At 40.3% G+C, this 27445-nt stretch overlaps 1 protein-coding gene across 12 annotated transcripts in view; it reads right to left on the bottom strand.

Annotated features, from left to right (window-relative positions):
* Nucleotides 1-27445, bottom strand: part of CALD1 (caldesmon 1) — a 197047-nt gene that overhangs the window by 10137 nt on the left and 159465 nt on the right. For 6 of the 12 annotated variants that reach the window (XM_062616683.1, XM_062616680.1, XM_062616682.1 and 3 more), the window contains 6 exons: nucleotides 21811-21957; nucleotides 18272-19328; nucleotides 17581-17664; nucleotides 12644-12792; nucleotides 7614-7869; nucleotides 5861-6001 (listed from right to left, as the gene is read on the bottom strand). In XM_062616683.1, the coding sequence (XP_062472667.1) occupies nucleotides 5861-6001; nucleotides 7614-7869; nucleotides 12644-12792; nucleotides 17581-17664; nucleotides 18272-19328; nucleotides 21811-21957 (1834 nt within the window). The remainder of the gene's footprint in view (nucleotides 1-5860; nucleotides 6002-7613; nucleotides 7870-12643; nucleotides 12793-17580; nucleotides 17665-18271; nucleotides 19329-21810; nucleotides 21958-27445) is intronic. The other 6 variants (XM_062616691.1, XM_062616692.1, XM_062616690.1 and 3 more) reach the window with 5 other exon arrangements.

Raw genomic sequence — 27445 nt, 5'->3', positions numbered from 1 at the left:
TTACAGAGTAATTTACATTAACAGTTTTAGTTACCAATTCATGATCTAAACACAGCCGTGAGTGGAAAGATGGGCTTTGCCCGGGCGTGTACCAAGTTTCTCTACGCGCTATTGACACAAGGCGGCAGCAGTACACCAGGCAGGAGCTGAAGAGCCGCCGTGCGCACAAGTCGGGATCTGCGGGTCTTCTTCTGCCAGCTTCAACAGCTCACAACTTAGTTTCACCCAGAGCAAATACAGTCGGCATTGCCATAAAACAAGCAAGTTAATTATTAGATGAAAAGTGACTAGACACATCTAACTTAAACTAGTCACCTCTCCTCGAATATGGTATAGGAGGAAAATTTTCTCAAAACACTGATTTCTGGGCCACAAAAAGCTTAAAAAAAATCCTCATTGAAATGATGAGTTACACCACCAACAAAAGTCACTGTTTTCTCCCCTGCTGTGTATAAATGGGTAATTCCCCAGCTACATCAGTGAAACCCTGGCTGGCCCCAAGAACAAACAATATGGACTGACTCAAAGAACCTGGACTGATGGTAACTAATAATTTATTGACAGCATAATTCCGATGAACTGAGAATCAACTTGAAATCTTACAAGAGGGACAGCTCTTCAAAGGGGCTAACAGTCAACTCTTTCTAGTTTTCCTATGTTAAGGAGGGAGAGATGTCTCCACACAGCAGGAAAACCTGGCTTCATTAGGCATTGGTGTAAGAGGGGGATAGGTTGTAGTGAAGAGGGACATGTATTTGTGGTGTCATAGTAAAAAGACATGGGGTCATTCTTTACCTGCTGGAAACAGCAGCTCTCAGAGCACCTGCCCTGAGTCATTTCAGGAATAAGTCATGGATCGTTCAGAACAGGAGAGTGAGGAAGCAAACCAGAAAATAAGTTAAAGAGGAAAGCAGAGTTAGGAAGCGACCCCCAGATCTGAAACAGGTGTCTTGTGTGGACAGATAACACATTTTCTGCACATTTATACGAGAATTTGTTCTAGAGCACCTTCCTCAAAATACAACATGCATGAAACAGAAGCACACTTTGAATACACTTAGAGAAAACACACCTGTATACGCACATGTATTCAACACATAGGTTGACTACACTCAGACTGCACAGAAACATCTAAAGGTCATATATCTACCACACACCACATAAACTCCATGCATAAACTTTAAAATGTGTGGCACATACTGTAAAGAGTATTACAAAATAGATCTGTAAGAGAAACAGGCAAAGCAAGGTGGTTAGTGCAAAATGAAAGATATTTTCTCAATTTGAGACCAGGAAATACAAATAATTTTTTTTCAATACGTTCATTTAAACAGGATCTTATTAAAGAGCTTGGACTATGTTTTTTCGCCATGGAATTCCAAACCTCTGACACAAGACACACATACTTCAAAAAATGCAGCCTCTAATTAAATTATGACCAGAGAGAAAAAGCACAGGATCTTGGGCTGCATCTCTCCCACGTAACCTGAGTTGTTGAAAGTTAAGCATTTAGTCAAAATTATTCATTTTGGTTCCTTCTACAGCCAGTGGAGAGGCCGAGAAGCTCACCTCACCCTAGGAAAGGTGGGGTTGCTTGTCCACTGAGGGTGGCTCCCACTCTGTTAACTACTGAAGAAGTTTAGATTAGACAACAAAATGCTTAGGTGGACATGTACCCTTCTGCTGGTAAAGTCAGATGAAATGAAACCAATGGTTCAATTCTCACACCCAATTACGGCCTTACTCTGCGGGGTCAGTACATATAGGTAGCAAGGAATAAATTAAGCAAGATGTTGTACAGAGATATACGTATGCATTTATCCACATTCAATATTGCACAGACATGCTTTGTTCACTGATTGTGCAAGAAATGCCTTGCCTATTAAAAATGCAGTTGAAGTGTGGGTCTCAAAGTACACTGACTTCCATCTGTATATTCTCCAAGAACAGAAACAGAAAGAGGAATGAACTAATACGCAATTTGAGCCAATGTCTCAGAAAACTAAAAACATCTAGATATTCCCAGTAAAATTTGTTTCATACAAATGTATCAAATGATTCTTGGGAATTTAAAACTGATTGTTAGATGTCATGTGACAGAAAGTGTTGTAAACTCATACATAATAAAACTCTTCTCAAAAAACAGGTCAAGAATGAAAAGGAATAATGCACACAGAAAACAGAAATCCCTCTATTATAATTTTGCCTCATGCCCAACAGGTGGAAGAACCTAATGGAAAGCCATTTGTAGTGGCAGTACCTAGGAGTAAAGGGCCTTTTCCTCCCCAAGTGGCTCATGTGTTCTTTTGCTTCATTAAGTACAGTTGGGCTTTTAGCTGATATCAGCAGCACCTGTGCAGTGCACCAATTTACTCCAGTTTACCTGGCAGACTAGAGGTGCTGCCATCCGCATCAAAGATGGGGGAAATACAGGTGTCACAAATTGTGTTCTTACCACTCTATCTTCCCTCTGCTGCAAGAGCTGCTCATCTAGAAAGAACTGATTGGCTGCAGTCTCTTTCCAGTCACTGCTCCAGCTGTCAGGTATTGAGATCATGAGATAGGACAAGACAGGTCTCTAAGAAGAAAGAAATCTCAAGCCCTGAAAAGTCCTATCTTCTGGCCCAGCTGTCAACATTGCCTTGTAGAGTGTGCAGGATGCCGCATCAGCCCATGTTTCCCCGGAGACGTTTTCTACAATGACAGGAGATACCGCAGGCTCCCAGGCTCCTGTTGTGCTTCCCCCCTTCAATGCCTAACAGCTTTTGCATTTCTGTAGTGGTGGAGCTCGCCCCCCAGAAGAGACTTAGTACTGAAATATCCTGTTCTCTCCTGATTGACCTAGAGAATAGTTAGACAAGAAGTCAGTAGCACTTCTTCACAAAGAAAACATGAGGAATAAACTTATCTAAAAAGGAAAATGAACGAAGATTATGCAGGAAATCTCATTCTTCTACTGCAGCACCATTTGTGTGAACTAAACCAGTGAAAGCATGAGCTAGAGCAGGATGGGAGAGCAGCAGATGTTGCTCCAGTCTTTGTCCTTATAAAATAAACCAAGAGAGAGGGCAGAGGTTGAATAGAGGTTTGGTACTGCTGTTGTGGCCCACAGGGACCCCACTAGCCCTGAGAAATCCAAGCTGCTTCTGTCCCTGAGCTAGTGATGAACTTTCGATGCTTCCTTTTCACTGTGCCCTCAGAAGGCACCAGCCCTCATGCTGTCAGTGGGAAGACTTCATGCTGATGTGATAGTTGTGCTGAAGTAATGTCTCAAGTTTCAGGGAAATACTGTCTTTAACAGTTAAAACAACAGGACCTGTCAACACTGTGTAGGCTGTGATTTATTAGAGGCCTGGCAGTAGTTCTTTTTAAATATGTGCATATTATGCCTGTGTTTTTATACCTACATTTATATAGGTACATGCACGAGCCATGCAATACAGGGAGATGGGTTGCACATCTTGCTCTCTCAGTTCTGAGTCTGCATGTCCTGCTGGCCCATGCCCTGCCTCATGGATAAATGCAGTGTCCATAAGATGTTAATATGTCACACTGCTTTTCAGTTTATCTCCCTTCTTTCCTTTGTTCTTCTAGTTCACTTAGTAAACAGCATGCCCTACTTTCCTTATCTAAGTTAGTTAATCCCAGGAACTTCTTTTTCTTCCCCAAAACTTATCACATCAGGAAGGACAAGGAAGGAGAAAAAGATGCTATTCCAGATTATGATCTAGAAGTCAGAATGTGCACATGTATCATACAGTATTTTAATACTGAGCCTCCCTTTTTCATTATTAATTCCACCCACCCACAGTTGTGTATTTAGGGCTTTCACATGACTCATGACACATCTAACCAGATGATACATTCATCAAGAGAGAAAATATGTGCCAGATGCTTTACAAGTCAAAAGATAACTTGGGAAGCGCATAACAGACAATGAGAAAGCTATGCACTGGCCAGGTTAGACCAGCCTGAGAAGTCTGTCCAAATGAAAGGTAATGAAATATCCTGTCTTCTAAAAGCTGAAGTTTGACATTAAGTTTGACATTAGGTTATTAAAATGATATTATTCTCTCCTGAGCTATTGATCACAGAAGGCCAAGAAACAGTTTAGGGCGTGAAGTTCAACAGCATTACATATCTATTCTGGCCACCCACAGACACTGGAGGAAATACATACAGTGTGACCAATTTCCCAGGGATAGAAACAGAGAAAAAGTGTGTACAGTTGCATGTATCAGTTTTTGTAACTAAAAACTTCTACCTAAAAAGCCATAAAGCCCAGCATCAATTATCACCATAAAAAAAAAAAAGGACCTTGGATGTTTAAAGACATTTGGAAAATTCCAGTTTTCCTCTAAAAAACCACTTAGAATAGTAGAATAGTGTAGCACTGGTCCAAAAAATTCTGAAAGTTATTAACCTCCTGCCAAATCATGTTTTTCCCACTCTCTCCAAAATTATGATCTATATATTATGTGTTTTCAAGTATAATTTCCTTTCTTCTGAGTCATCTGTGAACCAGAGCTCCAAATATATGTCATAAATGGCATCTAAATGAACAGAGAGAAGAAAAAAAACCCTCCCAGGAGGGTTGGGAAGAAGCTGTACATTTATAGTGTCTGTTATTGACACGATCTTTTGCAACCAAAATGGCAAGACCATTTGTTCCTATTATCCAATAGGAGCATATTATAAAGCTTGGCAATCTTCATGTAGACCTATATGCATTTTGTCATTATATTTCAGGTTCAAATGTATCTGAGAACTCAAAGGCAAGTTCCAGTCAAAAGCATTTGGACACTGACTGCATTTGCTAGAACTGAACCCAAAACAGCATGGGGCTGAAGATCCAGATTGGTTCAAAGTGTAGCTCACTGTGACCAGAAATGTGATTTTGACCAAATGCAGTCTGTCATTCAACAAATACAGTTCTTAATCCCATGGAGATCCACTTCATGGTTCAATGAGTTCCTACCTGACAGCCTCCTGCCTGATTCCTTTTTCTCCTCATGCCCACTAAGGGGCATTTTTTTGACAAACACTTTGGATTCTTAAATGATTAATGACACAAAATGAGAAAAGGAAAAATAGTTGAAACAATTAATAGATCTTTAGTTAGATCTTGAGCTGAAAAGGCAAGTGGACTGAATACCAAAACAAAGTTCCCGGTAATTTCAGTGGGGCCAGGATTCCTCTTCCATGCTGAAAGGCCATTTAATTGATTTATCTGACTTTCAGTATAATACAGGCCACAGAAGACCACTTAGAAATTCCTGCAGTGATAGAAGTTTGGGTTTTTCTTCCTGTTATGTAAGAAAATGAAATCCAGCCCAGTACTTCTAGATGTTATTTTTAGAAGAATTAAACATAAACTAGAACTCCCACATGGGGCAGTTTCAATTTATGATGATTAGGCTGCATACATTTAAAGACAAAGTAAGCTGGCAAGGAAGAAAGTAATTATGGATGTGGAAGGAGAGTGAGAACATTTGTGATCTTTATCTACTCCAGCTCACAAAGTATTCCTATAATAAATTAGCATGGAAAATTAACACAGTAATACAGCTGTAAGTTTCCAAAATAATTTTATCTTGAAGGTAAAGATACTTTTTTTGACATTTTTCTTCAACAAGAACAGGTAAACAATCTAGATTCTGGTTTTATAAAGGATCTCTAATTTTCAATCATGCCAGTGAACAAAGTTTTCAGCAAAACATTTCAGGCTAAGGTTTATTTCAGAGCATTGTCACAGGTCTGATTTCAGGTATTTCCACACTGCTTTGATTTTTGGCTGTTGGTTTGAACTGCAACCCCCATTACCTTTTGTGTTCTGTATAGAAATCGGCAGGGAGGTTACCTTGAGAGATGAACCTTTAGGACTGAAACATTTAAATGGCTTCTTGTCTTCAGATACACCATCTTCTGGCATTTTTTGACGTTTTTCAGCAGCTTCAGCCCTTCTCCTTTCAATTTCTTCCTTCATCCTCCTCTTTTCCTCCTTATGAAAACATGAAAGGTCACTTATTCTTTCAGGAACTACATTACCATTACATGGCTTTGTAGTCCTGCAAACATTTACCACATTTTCTAAGAACAGATTTTTATGCCAGTCAAAGAAATTCAGTGACCTATCTAAACCCTAGCAATGTACTGAGACTCATAATATCACAATGTTAAGGAAGTAGGAAAGGCAGCTAGTCGGTGCTGCTTTAGTGTCTCCTCACAGTGAGGTCACCGGACTTTTGCCATGTAGTGCTACCAGTGCCATATAAAGAGAGAAAAAAAGCACATTTATAAAACCACTCAAAATCAGTTTCTCTATATCCTCATGTATCATCATTTTCCTGTTCTGTCCATCTACTCTGGCACTTGTGCCAAAGTTAAGGATATGTAACAAGGAAAAATCAATCAGTGCCCAAAAAAGTGAAGACTAAATGCTTACATCTTTTCTTCCAAAGACAGAACATTAATTTTTACTTCATAAGCTACAAGCCAAACCAGAAGCCCTCAAAGCATAACCATTGTAACCAGTGGTCAGCAGCATCTGACCCGCAAGGTACAGTTTTACTGTAAATTTCTTAGCATACTAAAAGCAATTGGCATTCAGCTGCCAAACACTATTATTATTCATCTACTATTTGTTTTTCAAACAACTAAGATTCCTAAATGATGCACCAGAGATTTGGAAATCCTATTTATAGAGTCCCTTGGCAGAGAAAGTACAAGCAAACAGATGTGCTTGGGTACTCAATATTTAAATAGACAAGAATGCCTTCCTAATGAGATGTAGCCCATCATACCTGTATATAACATTAGCATTACAGCTCATCTGCAGCAGATAAACTTTTACATGTGCTTTGTAATTCAATTTGTGTAATGGCAAAAAGACACCCCAAAGAAATTAAGAACTCTGTGGCTATAACACTGCTCCTGATATTTTGCATCCCCGATAGGATGAAAAATTCACAGCTATCACAGATTAAATCCTGACTCAGGAAGACATATATTAGAGCCCTGTATTTCCTGAGGCTAGAACTGTTGAATTTCTTTCTACCCTGGGTGATTACATGTTTTATTTTGGGTGTGACCCATCTATGTGATGTGGTCACTTGATATCAAATATGGTATACTTCTAGTTAAATCTGAAGGTTAAAAAACAGGATGGTTTTAATGCTGGGTAGTATATTCAAAGTCAAGGTATGTTTCAACAAACCATCTCCTGACAGATGCTAAGAAACAGCAATGCTCAGAAAGGAACAAAACCCAGAGGGCCCACAAAAAGGGTATAATTTGAAGTAAAGGTTCAGCAGCAGCTCCCCACACAGCAACATTAGAACCAAGAAGCAGCAGCACACTTTGGCCTGTATGCATGGTTGTGTTTGGTCTTGCTTTCCTTGTTCCATGCTCATTCCTTGCCCATGAAGGGTATCCCATGGCATCATTCTACCCTTTTGTTAAATACAGACCCATTGACCAACAGCCTCTTCTTTGCTTTCAAGTGTCTTTACAGACACTGCTGTAAAGTGTTACTAACTAGTGCAAGGCCAGTGGAAGTAAAGCAGTAACAAGGGAATAAAACCAGAATCGAATACTTCATATTTTATACTTACCTCCTCTCTGACTTTCCTCTCAGCCTCCTCCTGCTTCTTTTTCTGCTCCTCTTCCTCCAGGATTTTTCGGCGCTCCTCCCGCCTTTTCTTCAGTTCGTCCAGCTCTGCTGCCGCCTCCTGCTGCTTCTCCTTCAGCTTCTCAAGCTCGTCGTTCTCGCCTCGGCGACGGCGCTGATCTTCTAGCCGCTTTGCAACCTCAACCTGAGAGCCCAGCTTTGCTTCCTCGGCGTTTGTGGTCCCTTTCAAATTGGAACGTCTGGGAAAAAAATGAAACGGAAGGTGATGCAACATGGGTTTTGCCTTCCTCTGGCCAGATCCACCTGCTGCCATGCACTCAGAAACAACATGAGAGCCTGTCACTCAGAGATATTGCCTTATAAGACCTTTTGCTCTTTGCAAACTATGACAGGCCCCAGACATTTTCATCAGGAGTTAGTAAGCTGGGGTATTGAGAGGAGCAGCTCTCCCACCCACTGGCAGTGAGGAAAGAGTCTTTCATGTATCTGTGTGCACAGGAGTTGCACCACCCTGCCTGAGAACTCAGGCCAGCTCCATTTTTAGGAGAATTCATTAACTGAGCTTGAAATATTTAACGTATCATGTAACTTCAGCAAGAGGAGTTGTATCTCATCAGCATCTCTATGGTATACAGTAAACTGTAAGTTTCACACCTTTGCTGTGCGGTATGCAGAAGAAACACTTTCAAAAGCCTATTACACCCATACAGACAAAGCAGTGGAAAGCTATAACTCCTCTCTGTTGATTTTAAATGGGATAAATTTACATATAAAGATCACATAGCAAAAATATTATGCTGTGTTCTGTGTGATGAAAGACACACTAATCCTTTGCTTTCAAAGGCAAGTATTTTTTTATAAACCCTGTAAAAAAAAGAGAAACATCTTTGGGGATGAACAAATTACTTGGGGAAAGCAGGATATAAGAGCAGGAAGGGAATCTCACAGCTTCAACAATGTTTTAAAAATCTAAAGAGGGTCCTGCCTAACCTGTAACACTTAATCACTCTAACTCTCTCAGCCTGTATGAGCAGAAAGGCTCATCAAACATTTTCCAGGGAAAGTATGACTTTTTATTAAGGAATTGGAAATTATTAATTAATGGCAACTTTCTACAGGAGAAAACCAGAAGTTTTCAACCAGCTTTAATATCTGAGGCAGAAAGAATGAATACCTAAAAAACCTAAATCCCAAATAACTTAAATAGGTGAAGTACATACTTTCAACAGAGTCAGATAGCATCACCTAGTTAAATAATTACCACCTCAGTGTTTAGACAAATGGCTTCTCCCTGACTGTATTTAATATACTGCTGACAAGGAGATAGATACCTAAGAGACATCAGCTATCTACAAGAGAGAGAAAGGGAATGTACTTATGGATTAAAAAAAAAACACTTTCTTCTCTGTTCTGTTGGCATTTGAAAAAGCTGGATATTAATGGCTTCATTAATGCAACCAGAGCGTTGCAGAGTATAGTATCACAAAATGGTACAAATTAAGCATTCCAACAATAACAATAACTTTTAGAGACAATCAGATTAGAGATGACAACATGAAGAACAAATATCATACAAATTTGCAATATGGTGAATCATACCCAATCCTACAAAAGAGCTCTTCATTCAGATAGATACCAGATTCCATCTAGATGGAATTAACCATAAAACATAGGCTGTAGGACCAGAGCTGAATTACCTGTGGTTTTAATATCACAATAGAATATACTAACACAGAGTTCTTTGCCCTCACATGGTGTTACCAAATTGGATTAAATTAATTTCTAGCACAACATGCATGATTTAAGAATTTTATCATTAAAATAATTATATTGCAAAATGACATAACCAGATTGATGCTATTATATGAATTCTGCTTCTGTACTTCAGCTGTGCAAGTTTGTAATTTCAGTAGTAGGACCTGGCAATTGTTTTGCAATGTTCTTACTTTGTTTTACAAAGTCTTTTCTATGCAAGAGTGCAATATCACAAAGCAAAGCTAAGGAAAAAATTGGTTCAGAGGTCTGAATGTATGTACTTCCAGTACATTTTTATGCCCAATTTCTTCACTTAGAGTTACAAGTACACAACACGTATTTCCCTAATATCACCTTATCACAATCTGTTTCTGCTCTAGGCCCTATTCCCAAATGTGGTTTTGCAGTGAAATCACGTAAAACATGAAAGCAGAACCTCAGGATCACCCTCTGCCATAAGCATCAAGTTAATGTAAGTGGCCATGAATAAGAGCTTGCATCAGGTAATGACACCTAATTAAAGAAAGGAACTCATGCTTTTTGATGAAAAATACATACACAACTAACTAAATCATTGTGAGAAAACATTCGAAACTTTATTTGAAATTTCATTTGGCCCATTCAAAAACAAAGTGAGTACCAATACCTGAGGTGTGAGGTATGATTTTTGGCATCCAGCCTGAAATACCTCTGATTCGGTTTGCAGAGGTACTGAGAAACCAAAATGTTCCACAAGCCTCTAATAAAGCACTAAATATTTCTAAGGTTCCAGTGCATCTATCCTTCACGGGCCATGAGAAATCCCTGGCTATTTTAAAGCCTTCCTGCTTCATTGCAAGTGAATGGCTTTTATAGCAAACATCCTAAGAACTTCACTATTTTTTTTCCTTCTTTTTTTTTTTTTTCCTCTGGGTCTCTGAAATCTCTGTTGCCAGCCCACCCAGACTTGCAAGATCTAGGCCCAAAGAAAATGCAAGAGCTCACTCCTGATAGACATAATGATATCTCTGGCAAGGGCAAATAGCCCTCAGAATTAAGAGAACTAAAACCATAAGATTTACCAAGATTCTCTTAATAAATAGCCACCCCAGTTTATATCAGCACAGAAAAAAAGGTTAGTCCTCAGTGACTTCAGTGCAATCAACCTCAATAAAATTAACAGCTACTCTCAGCTTTCAACTAACGAAAGCCAAAGGTAGAATCTAGTCTTAATATTTTTGTTTGGAGACCTCAAGTCTTACAAAGAAGGACATTTAAAGTTTATAGCTTATTTTATTCTAATGCTGCTTTATTCTCATATTTTATTCTCAGGACTTCCCCTACTGCTTCTGCACAAACCAAAATAGCAAACAATAAACTGGCAGTATTTCTCTTTATTTTCCTCCACCTCCCAAACTCTTATGTTTTCAACAGATTCTGGGAATATCTGTTCTCTGCTGCCGACAGTGGGAAATTAGTATTGAGATACTGGGTGGAGGAAGAGTTTCGTAAGCACCTCTTTGGTGCTAAGAAATAAAGTTGGTTGCCAGCTTTCAGACAAAGAGGAAAAGGAAAGAAGTGGTTTGTGGGAGCCAAAAATGTTATAACAATGTGAAAAAACATGTTACATCATATTTAGGACTTTTGCAGTGCTGTATGAGAATAGGGAGGAAGGCAGGTGGGAGGGGAGATGGGAAGGGGAAGCCATAAAATGAGGGTTTATTCTGTATTTCTCTTACTGACTGACGTAGAGAAACAAGACACAGATAAGAATTTTCTCTATCCTCCACTACCCTATTCAGTTCTTAGTTCTCACCACAGAGAGTTGGCCAAGTTACATGCTTCCTAACTAGTATCTGGTATGTTCATGTAAAAACAAGAAGGTATTTCCAAACAAAGCCCAGCGACGTGGGTGCAGTTCATTAGAAAATAAGCCAAGAGCCTTAATTCATACCTAATAACACAATGAACAGTAGAGCCTCTGCTGATGTTGCTAGCCCAAGCCTTCTACTCAGATGATGAAAGGCTATTAAAAAGGCTTCTTCCCACATTTGGGAAATCATAGAAGAAAAACAGAAAAAGGAAAAAAAGGAGTGGAAACTGCATGTTGCCAGTAAGGCTTGTCTCCCACAGGAAGTAAAGCAAATGAAAACACAACCAACATATTTTTAGAAAACCATTCTCATGTTATTGATGATGTGACCCAAGTCATGAAGCAGGACACTTCTGAGCAAGGCAAATTTCCTGCTATTCCATGTCTATCTCTGTCTGTCTTTTGGCCTTAGGTCATGGTGTCTCCAGGGACTTCTGAACTGCATTTTATTCTGAGAAAGTTTGTTTTCCCCGGAACAATCACAAAGGGAATGCTGAGATACAACAGCAAATCCCATGCATAGATTTCTCAAAGTCTCTGGAGAGCTTAACCTTTTCTTTGCCTCTGTCAGTGTAAAAAGAGGAAGAGAGGTGCAGAAGAAAAAAAAAATTAAGCAGATCTCTAAGCTATTCTTTCCTGGTTTTCTGCTAAAAATAGGAACTTTTGCTCTGCTTTGTGTATCCCCTCCTTTTAGCAGGCGGAATCTTTCTTTAATAAAATTTTCACTAATTTGCTCACTTCATTGAATTTCCCAATATAGCCATAAAGCCGTTTTTCGAAAATAAAAACAAAAATCAAAATGTGATAGATCTTATAAAAAGACAAAAATTAGAACATTTGGGCTAGGAGAGGGTTTCACCTAACTGAAAAAAACCACTTTTATAGAGAAGCCATTAATTGTAAGTTTTGCCTTGAAATCAATAGAGAAGCTCTTTCAAGTGTTAGGAACTGGATTGTTTTCCATGTTGATATGAAGTCTGATTAAAAGCAGGTGGGAAACTGGAAATAGGTTATGTCGGTAAAGGTTGAGATCTGACTTAGAAAGTTAAGAGAGCACAAAATCTGAGCTGCTGTCATTATTGGCCTCTGCGAAGATATTAGAAATAAATGTCCTTCAAGGAAGGAAAACCACAGCAGAGCAAAAATCAGCCACTAGACTACTGAGGAAGCAAGGCTATTCACATCTGCTTTCTGTACTTCATTTTGTTTACCACAGCAATGTGCAGGCAGTTCATTATAAAATAGGCCAAGAGCCTTACTGTGTACCTAGCAACCCAATGAACACTAGAGCCTGTCCTGATACTGCCAACCGAAGTCTTCTACTCAGCAGCAACAAGGCTATTAAGCAGAGATGCCCCCCTGCCCTGATATAGCATAAGCAAGACTAATGCTTACTTGGAACTTACCCAAAAGCATTCTCAGTAGATTTAAGTTTTGGGGCAGTGAGTTCACGTTCTCCGTTCTGTGCCTTTTGTTCAGGAACTCCCTTCTTACGATCCCAGATGCTTTTCATTTCTTCTTTGGGTGCTTTTCCTTTATCCTTGTCATCTTTTACCTGCTCAGGAGATACCATGAATCATAGAACAAAACCAAAAAACAAACAAAATGTCACAATGAGGCATTCTAAATAAGAGCTGAGGAATACAAATTTCTTGGTATTAATAATTAACTAAGCAAATGTCTTTATGGAGTTTACGGCAGTAGTAGTCTGTAAAGCTCTAAACTGACCAACCACCACTCAGCTGTCCTGATCTGAATTCAAGATGAAAACATATTGAATAAAATAATCAGTCTTCTGGGAAAGAAGACTTTGTTGTGGCCATGGGACTGCTACCATATTGCTTCATGCTGTAACTGCACCCCACTGAGGGAACCCAACCATCTTCCCTCCTGCTGCAGCATGATTCACCTCTTGCCTATTAAGATTCTGCTCTGCAAACTCTTTGGGACTATGCTTGTCCATACACTCTTGATGCAAGGTTTAGGGCACTGGTGCAATAAAAATAACATATAACCTTCACCAATTGTCAGGTACCTTCACCAATAGTTAGACTTGCTCACAAAGTTCACACCCTTTCCACTGTCACAGCAGATGGATACTTCATTATTGCAAGAATAATAGCCAAAACTCAAAATTATCTTCACATCATAGTAAAAGTCACTGGCAAAATCCACAATCCTACCATGGGCTAGCCATGGATGGTATTATGACACATGACTATTTAATCCTATGCAAAAGCTTTGTCCTATAAGTCTTAATAGTAATCAAGTATTAGTGCCTAGATTTCACTTTCCAGTATTCCTTCAGTTATGAGCTTGAAGTATTTATCAATGCAACAGACGGCCTGATCCCAGCAGGATGAGTCATGGCTAGATACTGATAATAGGAGGAGAATATGGATTGATTTAAATTCTTTATCCTCAGATGGAATTATTCCCATTCAGACTACTAGCCTAAGTAAACTTTCAACAGCAGCAGATGAAACATTTACCTCCAAATTTATTTTTTTTCCCCATATCTGCCATGTTGGATGAACATTCCATCTGGCAAGCAAGAAATACCTTCTGTGAAAAATCATGTGAAGACCTTTAGAAAAAAAATAAACAACTTTTTCCCTTGCAAGTCGGTTGCCATCCCATTTGCTAGCTAGAAAGAAAATGAACTTCCATAACAGTCCTATCTGCAACAAGAATTTCTGGAGATGTAGTACCTTTGCCAAGAAAGGATCAGTTCAGATTATGTCCTCCTCAGCCATTGAATCAAGCTGCTGAGTGAAGTTCCAGAATCAGTCAGAGGTGATGTGACAGACAATGCCAAGGTGGCACGCACTACAAGGTCATACTGCGTGGTTAAACTACTTGAGTAAATTTGCCACTGATGAGGGATGCTGGACACAATTTACAGAAGCATTTGCTCTGTCCTGAGAATCTGGTGCAGATTTTCCCCACCCTCTCCTGCCAACAGACTTTAGCCTCGACCTGGCAGAAGCACCCTGACAGACAATAGGGGAGTTCAGTTTCCATGACTGTGCATTCTTTGGCTATGATGCTGTAACTGCTAGCAAACAAGGCCATTATTACTAGTAGCCTCAAGGAATGGTTTTCCGTTTTCTAGGAGCTGGGCTGAGACAACCAGGGCTATTCATTGAGCCTAATGATTGACAGCAACATCTTTCGGGTACTCCCAAGTAGGGGCAAGACTGCAGCTAGTCATCATGTTCATAGCAAAAATCTCTGCTGCCTGTTAGCGATCTCCTAACCCTTCAGTCCCAGTCATGGTGATACCGAAACCAGCAATGCTGATTGTTGCAAGATTTGCATGCCAGGATGTGTGTGTTGGGATTTTGAGAGCATAGGATTTCCTTTGCTGAGATTTTCATCTAGACCTTTCTAGGTCTCATTAAAAAGCCAATACTTCCAGCTGCCTGATATATTGAAGTCCACTGGGGAGAGCCATATCTCTTACATCTTAATTGAAATCAGTGAGAAAACTAATATTAAAACAATATAGCTTAAAAAATAACAGTTTAGGAAATAACATTTTAGAAGCCAGTAGGACTTACAGTAATGTGTCTGCATTTGAGAAAATAATTAATACAGCTTGGCCTCTTTGTTCAAAAAGATCATAAACCAAGATATTCCAGAAGTATTTCACAGCTTTTGGGCCCAATCCGTCTACTAAATTTAATATCAAAACAGAGATTGAGTGGCACAGAAGCAGAAACTATTATGTCCCATTCCCAAGGCAGGCAACAGAAAAAGTCACTTCCCTTGCCTCAGCGTTTCCTTAAATTACAGGCTAGTTTAGCAGAAGCTGCATTCAGTAAACAGGACTAGGCTGACTCCCTTTGGAGTAGACAGGTGGTATTACCTGAACTGAAGACAGTTCATGTGCTCTCACAGATCTTGACCATCAAGTCAAGATAGAACATGACCAAGATCATGTTTAGCTAATTTCCACCTTTATCTATTTATATTTTCATCTTTCTCTACACTGCTTCTTTCCTGTTAGGGTGTTATGCTAATATTTGAGAGTTGAGATTTCTGAATCTAGAATTTGAACACCTTCAGACCACAGTGAATCAGTTACTGAGTTTGGGGCCATTTGGCAGATTTGTTTCTTTATTTGGGCTCAACTACTTGGTGACTTAAAAGATGCAGGCATCTAGGTCTGGGGTTTCCATTTAGAACCAGCTACCATACCCAGATACCATGAGAAGAGCAACTGTTGCAGCATGTCTAGCCAAACTGGAAGCAGGAAATACCAGGAGTCTCACATCATGAGAAAGATTGTACTTATGAACTTTCCAGGCCACTTTTGAGAACCAAAAATTGTGGGGCAGTTCAGAATAGGAGACAGATTTTACTTGCTGATTTGATCAAAACCTGAATTTTGAGGGCCCTATTTTGGTCACATTAAGAAAGGACATGTGCTTGTGTTGCACAACTGCAAAAGCAAAATCTGATTATGTAGGTACATCGTGTCCCCTCAGGTTCTTGTTCATGAAATACTGCCATTCTTGTAACTGCACACAAGGTTCAGAAATAGGCCTCATTGAATTTGTATGTCCTTGAAGAGGTGGAAGGAGTGGAAATGGGAGCCTGATCTTGACTTGGAGCCTGAGGTTGTCAGTTTTTCTTCACAAGCCAAGAAGCAAAAACTGAGATTTTCAAAACTGAGCAAAACACTTTGAATGCTCAGTTTGATGTGTATGTAGAAGATTTACCTTTCAGTGGATGGGTATTCAGCAATGCCCTTAAAGTGGGACTTTTAAATTGTCTCAGCTTGAGCAACCAAAAATAGAAGCACTAAAATCGCAAGTAACTATTAAAAATCAATTTCCTGGAACAATTTAGCCCTGTGGTTTCAGTTTTAAAGCATGATGAGGGCTCCAGTGAGGGTTGACTGAGCTCCACATAATCACAAGCAGGATGACTGTGTCTCAAGTCACCCCTAAAATCAATATTTGGGGTTAGTTACAGCCTCCTTTTTATATTTAGTTACAAAATTCAAAGATCCCGTTCAACAATGAACTGAACTGAAATGAAAGCCAATTCTGTCTTATGAGGATCTCTTAATATAATCCATTCCTTATTATTTGCTCAGCTCTTCTCTCTGCTTTTGCAATTGGCTTAATTTAGAGTGATGGCTTAGTTTTTCTAGTGGACTATTCTGAAGCATCTCCATTAGGTCTATTTAAATCCTCCCCTTTCTAGAGTAACTTATTCTAGTATTCCAGATCTCTCCCCCTGTTCATTAGAAACATTTATTCTAACCATCTTCATGACTTCATTTGCCTTTTCAACCTCACGTGTACCTTACTCGAAATATGATACCTTAGATGATCAAAACAGACTTGACATAAAACCTTGTGACACGATTTGTCCTCATCACTCTCTGAGGGTGAGCTAAGCATCTACACCACTTTCCAAATTTATCAAAAAACTAAAGACCCTGGACCAGATCCTCTACAACCCTCAATGCTCCCAAGCAGCTGGACAGGCAGCAAGCTGCCCGTTGCTAGATCTATGTACTGTGGTTCCCTTTATGCTATACAGACCTGGCTGAACACAAATGGGTCTAAATCTCCAAAAGCCTGACCAATCTCAGTGTCTGATTAGAATCAGGGGTATTTTGATACCTACTGCACTGAACCAAAAGCACAGTTGCTGCACAATATTGAATATGGCTCCCTGTATCCTACTGCAACCTGAACAGTAAATGGTCCCCAAATCTTATCTACTTACCATACAGTAAAACACCATGGCACCAGCTCCTGTGTTTACAGTGGAAATGCAATGCAATAATTTTTGTGGATTTTCTCTTTAAAACAAAAGAAGAATCTTGGGTATGCACCGTTTGTATCATGGGGCGTTGCAGTTTTGGGGAAAATCATTAGTTAGGGTAGTCAGGTAGCCAAAGGACCTGAATTATTATTATTATTTTTATTATCAGAGTAGATCTCAGTCATAGGGAAAAAGTTCACAGTAAAGTGGGAGGAAAACAAGAAAGGATGATTAGTTGATATAGCCTTGAAAAATTCATCCCTAGGGTGCAAACCACCCTTGCATTATTGACCAAAATGACTTTCCTGAAGTATTTGTTCTAAGACAAACAGGACTGGGTTCTAAAGTCCAAAAGAACAAAATACTTAAGCATTTACTTCATTTTAAGCACATGAGTAGCTCCATCCCTATTTATTTCAGTAGATTTACCCATGTCTTTGAAGTGAAACAAATGCTTAAGTACTTTGCTGAACAAGCAACTTCGAGTGATAGGTCCTTACTTATTTTCTTATCTCAAGTTTCCCTTCAGCACCTAAATCAAAGGTTTACAAGTTACCTGATCTTTTTTGGAGGTAGGTTGGAGCTTCTCATCTGGCAACTTTTCCTTTTTATCTTCCACTTTAACCTCTTTTTCTTCCCCCTTGGTTTTTGGGGTTTAAATAATTTATTTCTTTTAATATGAAAACATAGCTTCTGTTTCTCCACACTGTGTTCATATACCAATCCTGTGTGCACATCTTCATCATATGCTTCTGTGTCCACATCTCCATGTGCAGTTGTGCTCCCCCCACCCTCTCCAAATGCTTCCATTCTCCTATATGGGCCTTTCTCCCTTGTGTGGCATCATGCTCACATGTCCCAGCAGAGCGCCCTCTCTTGTGATTGCATTTAGCACACACAGTTTACCAGGTGCTCGTAGTATTCTGTGCCAAGATATGCCTGCCTTCGTTTCATGTGTTACTGCATTAGGCCAGTTTATAGCAGCTGAGAAAGAAGGCAGCAAACATGCAAAGGTCTGAACATGCAAGGCTTTCTTTTAACAAGGGAGTGAGGTCAGGCATGTGCACTATGTTACTGGAAAGCAGAGGTAAGGAGCTTATTTTAAAAGAGAGATAGCATGAGTATTAGTCATTTCAATGCAGGAATAGGTTTGTGAGGAAATTCCAATTCAATCTTTCTTTTTTAATTTGCATTACATTTCTCACAAGCCACAGGTGTCCTACTTTGGTGCAAAATGCTTACTGTACCTGTTTTCTTATCAAAGCTGCTTGAGGTTTTTCCTCTTGTGCTTTCTTCTCTTTTACCTGTTTGTCTTCTATTTTCTTTTCTTCCAACTTTTGTTTTTCATTTAATTTCTCTGCTTCTAGCTTAGCCTTTTCTTCAGCTGCCCTCTTTTCCTCTTCTGCCTTAGCCCTCTCTCTTTCCTCAGCTGCCCTCTTCTCCTCTTCTGCTTTAGCCCTTTCCTCAGCTTCCCTCTTCTCTTCTGCTTTAGCTCTCTCCTCCTCTTCTGCCTTAGCCCTCTCCTCCTCTTCTGCCTTAGCCCTCTCCTCCTCTTCTGCTTTAGCCCTCTCCTCAGCTGCCATCTTCTCCTCTTCTGCTTTAGTCCTCTCCTCCTCTTCTGCCTTAGCCCTTTCCTCAGCTGCCTTCTTTTCCTCCTCTGCTTTTAACCTCTCCCTTTCTTCTGCCTCAAGTTTCTCCCTTTCTTCTGCTTTCTTCCTTTCTTCCTCAGCCTTTTCCTCATCCCTAAGCTTCTCTTTATCTGCGGTATCGCTTATACTCTGCTCCCCTTCTGGTACAGCATTTGTATCATTCTCTGCTTTGTGTTCCTCTGCATTTATAGCTAGACTTTTTGTTTCTGCTACCTCTTCTTTATCTGTGGATTTTTCTGCTGTCACATCTACCTGATTTTCCTCTACAGGGGCCTCCTTTGGTTTCTCCTCCTGTACCTCTTCCTTGTCTTTTTCTTCTTTTTTTTCCTCCTCTTCCCCATCTTCCCTCCAGTTATTCCTTTGGTATGATTTGGTAACTGTTTCTGTTTCCTCAATCTCATAGCGTCCTTGGCGTGTTTCAACTTTTTCCTCTTTTCCTGTGATCTCGTTTTCTTCCACATTGTTTACTTCTCTCCTGCTGGGCAGTGACAAGCTCCCATCTGTGATTGTGGGATCAAATTCCTTTTGACGTTCCAGGGCTTCCTGAAGGCGCTTTTGACGTCTCTCCTCGCGTCTTGCCAGTCTCTCCAACAATGCAGCTTCATCATCTGCTCCCCTTGTGGTTGTGGTACTCTTGGTTTCCTCTTCTGCCACACTACATAAAAGTGATAACTTTGCATTAAAAAAAAAAAACAACCAACAATAAAACACCTTTGTAACACCATAAGCACTTAGCTATTTCTAGAAAATCAACTTGCTGTAACATCATCCCATGGTTTGAAAACACAACAGGTTGCATACTTTGTAATTTAGCAAAATGCTTCTGCAGATTAGTTTTGGCATTTTTATGTGTATATGAACCTGGTGCTTCACAATGTCAGAGCCTGGAAAGGCTCCTTTCCAGGCCATATCCAACAGCTACTGAAGCCCCCAGGAGTGATACTGACCTCAGTAGGCAGTGGAATAGTCCTGACACTTGAAACATCTGAAAGATGAACAGCCCTGAAAACTTCAGCCTCCCCCCTGCATCCTGCAGCAGAATACCTTGGAGGACTTCAGCTTGCTTTAAGCAAGAAGCTACTCCTGTTCAGCACCAACATCCATAGATACAGTCCATAATTGAATAAGCTGGTCATTAAGAGTGCAGTGAAGTCGCAATTGGCTGCACAGAGATAATAATCTGTTAGGAAACTGAGTGAGCATAGCACCTAATTTCAGAGATCCTATTCAACAGCTGTAAGTGCCAGGACTGAATCCCTTTCTCAGTCCCTGCAGGGTTTTTGACTCCTTCAGAATTCAGCTGTTTAATTCTCCTGTGTGCAGGTTTCTTCCTTCTTTTTAGCTTCTCCCCACCCCACCCTTGTAAAAAAATTTTATGATCTACAATGGGAAATGTTTCTGTTTTCCTGTCTATATCCGTTTTCCTTGTCTTTAATAGAATACTACTTGTGATCAGTATTTATTAGCTTGATACGACAATGTTTATTTCTAGTCATAGAATCATAGAATAGTTAGGGCTGGAAAGGACCTTAAGATCATCTAGTTCCAGCCCCCCTGCCATGGGCAGAGACACCTCACACTAAACAATCTCACCCAAGGCTCTGTCCAACCTGGCCTTGAACAGTACCAGGGATGGAGCATTCACAACATCCCTGGGCAACCCCATTCCAGTGCCTCACCACCCTTACAGGAAAGAATTTCCTCCTTATATCCAATCTAAACTTCCCTTGTTTAAGTTTTAACCCATTACCCCTTGTCCCATCACTACAGTCCCTAATGAAGAGTCCCTCCCCAACATCCTTGTAAGCCCCCTTCAAATACTGGAAGGCTGCTATGAGGTCTCCACACAGCCTTCTCTTCTCCAGGCTCAACAGCCCCAACTTTCTCAGTCTATCTTCATACTGGAGGTGCTCCAGTCCCCTGATCACCCTCGTGGCCCTCCTCTGGTCTTGTTCCAACAGTTCCATGCCCTTTTTATGTTGAGGACACCAGAACTGCACACAATACTCCAGGTGAGGTCTCACGAGAGCAGAGTAAAGGGGCAGGATCACCTCCTTCTACCTGCTGGTCACGCTCCTTTTGATGCAGCCCAGGATACGGTTGGCTTTCTGGGCTGCAAGAGCACACTGAAGCTGGCTCATGTTCATTTTCTCATCGACCAGCACCCCCAAGTCCTTCTCCACAGGGCTGCTCTGAATCTCTTCTCTGCCCAACCTGTAGCTGTGCCTGGGATTGCTCCGACCCAGGTGTAGGACCTTGCACTTGTCATGGTTAAACTTCACAACGTTTGCATCAGCCCACCTCACAAGTGTGTCAAGGTCCCTCTGGATGGCATTCCTTCCCTCCAGGGTATCAACCGAACCACACAGCTTGGTGTCATCGGCAAACTTGCTGAGGGCGCACTGTCCATGTCACCAACAAAGATGTTGAACAAGACCGGTTCCAACACTGATCCGTGAGGGACACCACTTGTTACTGGTCTCTTCTATCGATTGTGTTATAGCTACTGGGAATCTAGATATATTATTTGTGATTATATGAAACTGAAGAAATGGTGGACAGACTGGAAGGCCAGCTCTGCTCACTCAGCTTGTGACAAGTGATGTATCACTCCATACACATTCCTGCTGTTAATAGCTGTATGACCCAGATAATGCCCTTACCCAGGTAGGGGCTGAGGTCTAGGGCTTACTCCCAGCTCCTTGCAGGCAGGTTTCAGCTGCAGCTTAAGGCACCGATCCCATATGCCTTGACATGGCATGTCATCATGGCTTCTACACTATAAGTAGGCCAAAAGATGTAGAGGCTTGTGAGTCCAGATGCAGTCATGCCTGAAGGAATCTGACATCAGGATGCACCAGAAGTATTACCCTCAATGAGCCCCACCTAAGTTACCCATAGACAGCTCTGAGTACACCCTGGGAATGTGTCATGAGCATGGCTTCAAGCCCAGCTTCAGTGACACTCCCATCCCACTCTGTAGACAGCCATTTGTGCTCCTCACTGTGCTAGGTCCTTGTCAGAGCAAAGATGTCCTAACCTGGTGCTTAGAATTTAAAAAACAGACCTCTTCAAGATACTTTACTCTGAAAAAAAAATTACTGCTGACTTGTCAGTAAAGAACTTCAGACGTTTACCTGTTTTGGGCATTAACTTCTGATTTCTCCGTTACATCTCCGGATAGATCTCCCTCTTCCTTTTGCCGCAGTCTCTCCTGCCGAGCCCGTCGGCGACGTTCCCTGGCGGCTTCTTCCTCATCATCGTCATTTCTCTGGTAGGACAGCCTGCAACAAAAATAGGGAAACAAAACAAAGGGGCTATAGCATATAGGATACTGTCACTGAAAAATTACAAAAAGCAGTTGAGCAGGGCACAGTAAGTGTGCCTGCAGTGCCTGCTCCATATGCTGTTTAGAAAATATGCTTTGATGTTGAGATGCATAGTTTCAAAGCTTGGGTTTGTTTTCTTTTTCAGAAATGAATTTGACAACATAGTCGCAGTGAAGGCAGCAGCCATACCACACTGTCAGTTTGCTCCTACAAAAAAATACCAAAGCCATAAAAGCTCTGTAGCTGAGCAAGACATTCTGCCAGACTACACCATGATCCTGACAGAATGCACACAGCAGCACTTGAGCAGATTCACTCAAGTCCATATAATTGAAATAGGACTTAGCCTAGCAGCTTTTCATTAGCCTTCTCTAAAAATCACATGCTGAAAATGGTGACAGTATTCTAAAACTGAAAGCCTAGAAAGCAGAGAGGCACAAGTATGACAGCGGCTCTCAGTTGTTGGTTCTGAGTGCCAAACATCTAACACCTACAAAATTTTTGTGATCCCAGAGCCCTGCCATGCCAAATCATGCAAGATCACTGTTGTGATGAAAGCATACAGCTGAGAACCCATTGTGTTCATCTAACCCAACAGATGATTGCATTTAGCTTCATCTTACTTGAAAAGGAAAGCAAGACATTACAATCCTAATAATCCTGTAGCCCATTCAAATCTTTGCTGAAGCGCATTGTTACTGTGTGAGATAAATGCAAAAGTCTGCATTCCTCTTACCTTTTTGTGCAGGGAAAGTGAAATAGAAATCTAACATGCCCCAGACCTTGTCAGGACCTTCATTTACTTTGCTTATGGTCTGATACGTAATGGTTAAGAAGTCACCCTTCGGTAAGTAGTCACACCTTTAAGCTGCACAGCCATGCGCATAGAGAAAAAAAGAGCTCTGAACACAGTGAAAGCAAGCACAGTTAAAGCTTGCATGTCGAGGAATTTTTTAAAAGTAAGGACACCTAAAACATTAGTCATGAATCTGGCTCTTTGGGTCAAAGACTTTCCAATCACCTTTTTCTGGTACTACTTTTCTCCTTTACTGAGAGAAGGGGGAAAGTACAGGTTCAGCAGAGATTCAATTATCACAATTTTGCTTTAAAAATTAAAAGCGCATGTTAAAGCAACATGGATAAGCCACCTGCCAGACCTAGAGCACCATTTTCATCATCTCTGCACTGAAGTGTTTGATATTTTCTACTTTCATGCTCCACTTCAAGAACTTGCAACCTTTTCTTTGTAGAAAAAGCTTCTCTCAAAGAGGGTGAAAGCCATGAGCAGCATGGCCATGAAGGATCACAATAGAGGGAAGAAGAAGAGAGGAAGAAGAAAATCAAAAGTACTACAGGTGATGCAGGGAAGGCAAGGAAAAACACTTCCTGTCATTTATAAGGAATTTAAAGGGGATCAATATTTCATTTAGGTCTAGAACAGAAAGCATATGAATACAATAATAAACCAATAGGATCTTTGATTTGCAGAAGAAAGAGACTCTCTGGAATAAAACTGCATTAGCAAACTGACCACTGAAATCCCACTCATTAGTAAGATGTTCTGGCTGCAAGAAGCCTATGATCTTTTTAGCTCTGAAGTCCAAAAATAAGGCTGCAGGGAGAGGGCACACTGCTCCTATCCTGTGGCCTCTAGATAATGGCCACAACTGATTCAATTCCCAGTGCCTGTGGCTCAGGATTTGTCTTTGCAGGGACACCACAGGAGGAAGTAGTTTATCCTGCTCTGGGTACCCACACAGAACACTCCTACACAGCAAAGAGAACAACCTCTTTTAAAAACCTCTTTAAAATGCCTTCTTAAAACCACCACTTGCTCAGAAAACTAAAAAAGGAACGAAAAAAAAATACCCTAAGCAAAAAAACTCCCTCAAAATTGTACCCATTAAATATAAGTCAAATGATAACAGATATGTATATCCTGTTCTTGGACACAACACATAGATCACCTGTTAAGAAAACTGACAATCTTTCAATATCCTTTGTAGTATATCCACTACTTTACTGCATATCATAGTGGTTTCCTACATTGAGCAAGTACAGCAGGTATGGGTTCCATCCCTACAGATCACCTTAAATATTCAGTTCTGTGCACTAGCACAGATACATGAAACATCCCCAATAACATGGAAATAGTCATATCAACAACTAATAACAGTATTTTATGGTTGTGCATAATATTTTCTTTACAATTTTGGTAACACTACTTCCCAGATTATACTTCTACAGGCTTGTTTGCTTGCCTTGGAAATACAAGCTTTGCTGGATGTGCCTGACTAGCCAACACAAACTGACAGTAGAGTGGGCTGAAAATGCAGGTTCAGGTTGGCTATGTTAATTAACAGGCTAATGACCATACTGTGAGCAAATTGACAGCAAGATCATTTATGAAACAATCCAACATGATCACCCCAACTGCCAATGACTTTCATGAGAAATTCAGTCAGAAAGATAGTGCAAGTTAGACAAATGCCACTTCTGCCCATGAAAAATACACTTCTCTGACTACACTGTTTATCTCTGTACACACTCAATCTCCATACACTGAGTTCATTCACCCTAACTCACCTAGCACATCACTCCCTTCTCCTTAGTTGTCCAAGTAGCTCCTCCTCCTTTGCTGTCTAGGACATCCAACTAATTTCATATAGAAAATAAACTCAGGCAGATTCACAAATCCATGCACCCACCAATGGGAATGGGAAGGCTGACCCTCATTCTCCCACTGATACAGCTCTGCATAGCTATGCACCACAAGTAAAATGAATTTGGGAGCTCTTAAGAGCTTATCTTTCACTTGCCTGCATCTGACATTCTTTAGACCAAGAGTAAACAAATAATAGAAAAAATAACTCCAAGATTTCCTCTCTGTATATCAGACAGATGGAAATCTGATGATCCACATTGGCCTGTGTTGTTTTTCCACCCTTGGAGAACAGCCTTGCTGCCCAGCATGAATACACACCCCACAACTAAATTAAACTAACCTTATATCCATTTTTCACCTTCCACATAGCTGTTCAAAGTCTTTACAGGCAAGTGTCTCTCTATAGTTAGCTGTTCCAGCTATCTCAGGCAATGAGAGCACAGCACAGCATGATCTTAAAGTGGTATGCCAAGCCTTTTGATAAGTGACACCTCTTATTAAATATTCAGATGAAATGATGATGACTTGGAAACCATCCTACACCTTGTTACCAAACACAACATGCTCTTGGTCTAAATTTCAACTAAAATAAAAATAGAACAGTGTTAGCTGCTTCTTCTATTACCTTCTCTAGGTTTCTGAAATGAGAAAAAGCAGTGTAACCTCTATGCATTGTTGCTAAGTTGTTCTAGTAAAGCATTAATGCTGAGTTACCATACTTCCCATGCAGCACAACTCAGGTACCAGAAACTGAGCATCTCATCTATGTGAGAGGATATTTCCCACATGCTAGGTAGGGATAACAAGTAACAACAGACATTCTGCTCTGTTGAGTGGTTAGGATAGATTTATGTCTCCAAGACTGAAATCTCAAACCTCCTGAAGTCAACAAAAACTCCCCTGATTATTTCAGTAAATCCAAACTGAACCTATCCTCAGACCGAGTGGGGGGTATTCTACAGCCTAGAGTGGAAAATAGCTCTGCTGGGTTGGGAATATAGTGCATGAGGCCCTTTGCCTCAGAACTTCTTCAAAGAGATTCAGCATTGTCTCTATTTTATGTCAAGAACTGAATTTGAATAAAGTTATAACCCAGTAAGGAACTTGGTAATAGCTAGGATGATTATGGGGCTGAAACCATTTCATACAATCCAGCTTCAACTGGTTTCCATTTGAAACTACAAATCAGTTCAAAAATTATCTAACACACTTTGGTTTTAGAGTTTCTTGCCCAGTAGTACATTATTATCATTGTTATTCTTGTCTGAATTACAGCAGCACTGAATTTTCCTGATCACGTTCAGGGGTTTGCAGTGGTAGGCATTTCATAAAGACAGGGGAAGATCTGCTCCCTGTTCTAAACACTGTGCTTCCTGATTAAAGAGAAACCTTATAATCTGTGGCACCACACGCTTTAGTTAGAAGCTAAACCTGATTAACCTAATTTTTTTTTTCATTTTTCACACACATAGAAAAAAAAATAATGCCTAATTTAAGCTGGTTCACGCCACTCCATTCTAGAGGAGGCAGGGAGAAAGAAGAGCTGTGGATCGGAGTTTTGACTGTGCCTTAAGAGTGTCAGAAATATGTGAAAAATTTCTAAACAGAACAAAAAAACTTGAGTAGCTTTTTTAACTTAAATAGGCAGCCCTGATCTGCTTCTTCTTTTACCCATGATTCACACAAATGCCAGTCTATCTTCCCTTTCCCCTGCCTGAAAAACACCTTGTATTCATAGCATTACCCTCCCAACATGTACCTCAATTAGATATAATTGTAGCTATTCAGACAGCTCTTTTCCACATGGTTTTGTTATTTGGAAACCTTTACACCTATTATAGATTGATTTTCTCCATGGTCCATCCCAAGAAACAAGGTCATTCATCCTGTATCAAACTGCTCCACTTGCAACCTAACCTGCCTCTAAGACCTTCATCCTTCATTACCTAACACCACAGCAGTTGAAGTGACATCTGCTGATTATTATATCTCCAAACTGATGGCAGATGGAGGATGTCAGTAACATGTCCTTGATGACAAATTTCACTGCCAGACTCAGCCTATAGAAGCTGCATTTGTTGGCCTCCTGTGCTCTTAGAATGCCTTTCTATTTACCCAGGCTCTTCCTGAAAGGATGGGTGGGGTGAGGACGGACTGTTATAATATCCCCTGGGGAGTGCTCTTTGTGTCACTGTTGATATTTGGTCCCTTGCTATTTATGACTGCACATGTTTTTAGTTTTTTTATTCATTTAATATGTGTTATGATAGGCATGCTTCATAACATGGATATAAACAACTGATCAATCTTCACCTCAAAAAAACATAACAAATTCATGTGCTTCTAGAGGATCATGCCTCTGTCAAGCTTTGCGTGTTAAGTATCAGCTGTATTTTGTTCAAGTCATATCTAAAAATGTGGTGAATGGTGGGGGGCAGTTGTGGGGAAAACTGTTTCTGCTAATCATTCCTCCATAATTCAATGAGAGCTGCCAGCATTCTGCTCAGACCTGCTCAAGAAGATTCATTTTTATGAGGGAATGAGCAGAATTTCAGTCAAAAATGTTCATGTTTCAAAAAGACGTAATGAGTGAAAACAGGGCATTATGCTGGAGACATGCAGACATGCCACACAGCTCTCAGTCCAATGTTGTGCATGAATGCTGTTATTAACACCCATAATTTTCACATATTTCTCAATTTGACATGCACCATTTTTTCACTTTGTATGTAGGAGAGACAAGTGGATAAAATTAACCAATGGCTGGAAATTAAACCC

Source organism: Pezoporus occidentalis, unplaced genomic scaffold, assembly GCF_034315485.1.
Source record: "Pezoporus occidentalis ecotype Australia unplaced genomic scaffold, CSIRO_AGI_Poc_V1 ctg19, whole genome shotgun sequence".
Lineage (NCBI taxonomy): Eukaryota > Metazoa > Chordata > Aves > Psittaciformes > Psittacidae > Pezoporus > Pezoporus occidentalis.
Note: the sequence above shows the minus strand (reverse complement) of the source record. Positions and strands in the feature narration are given on the sequence as shown.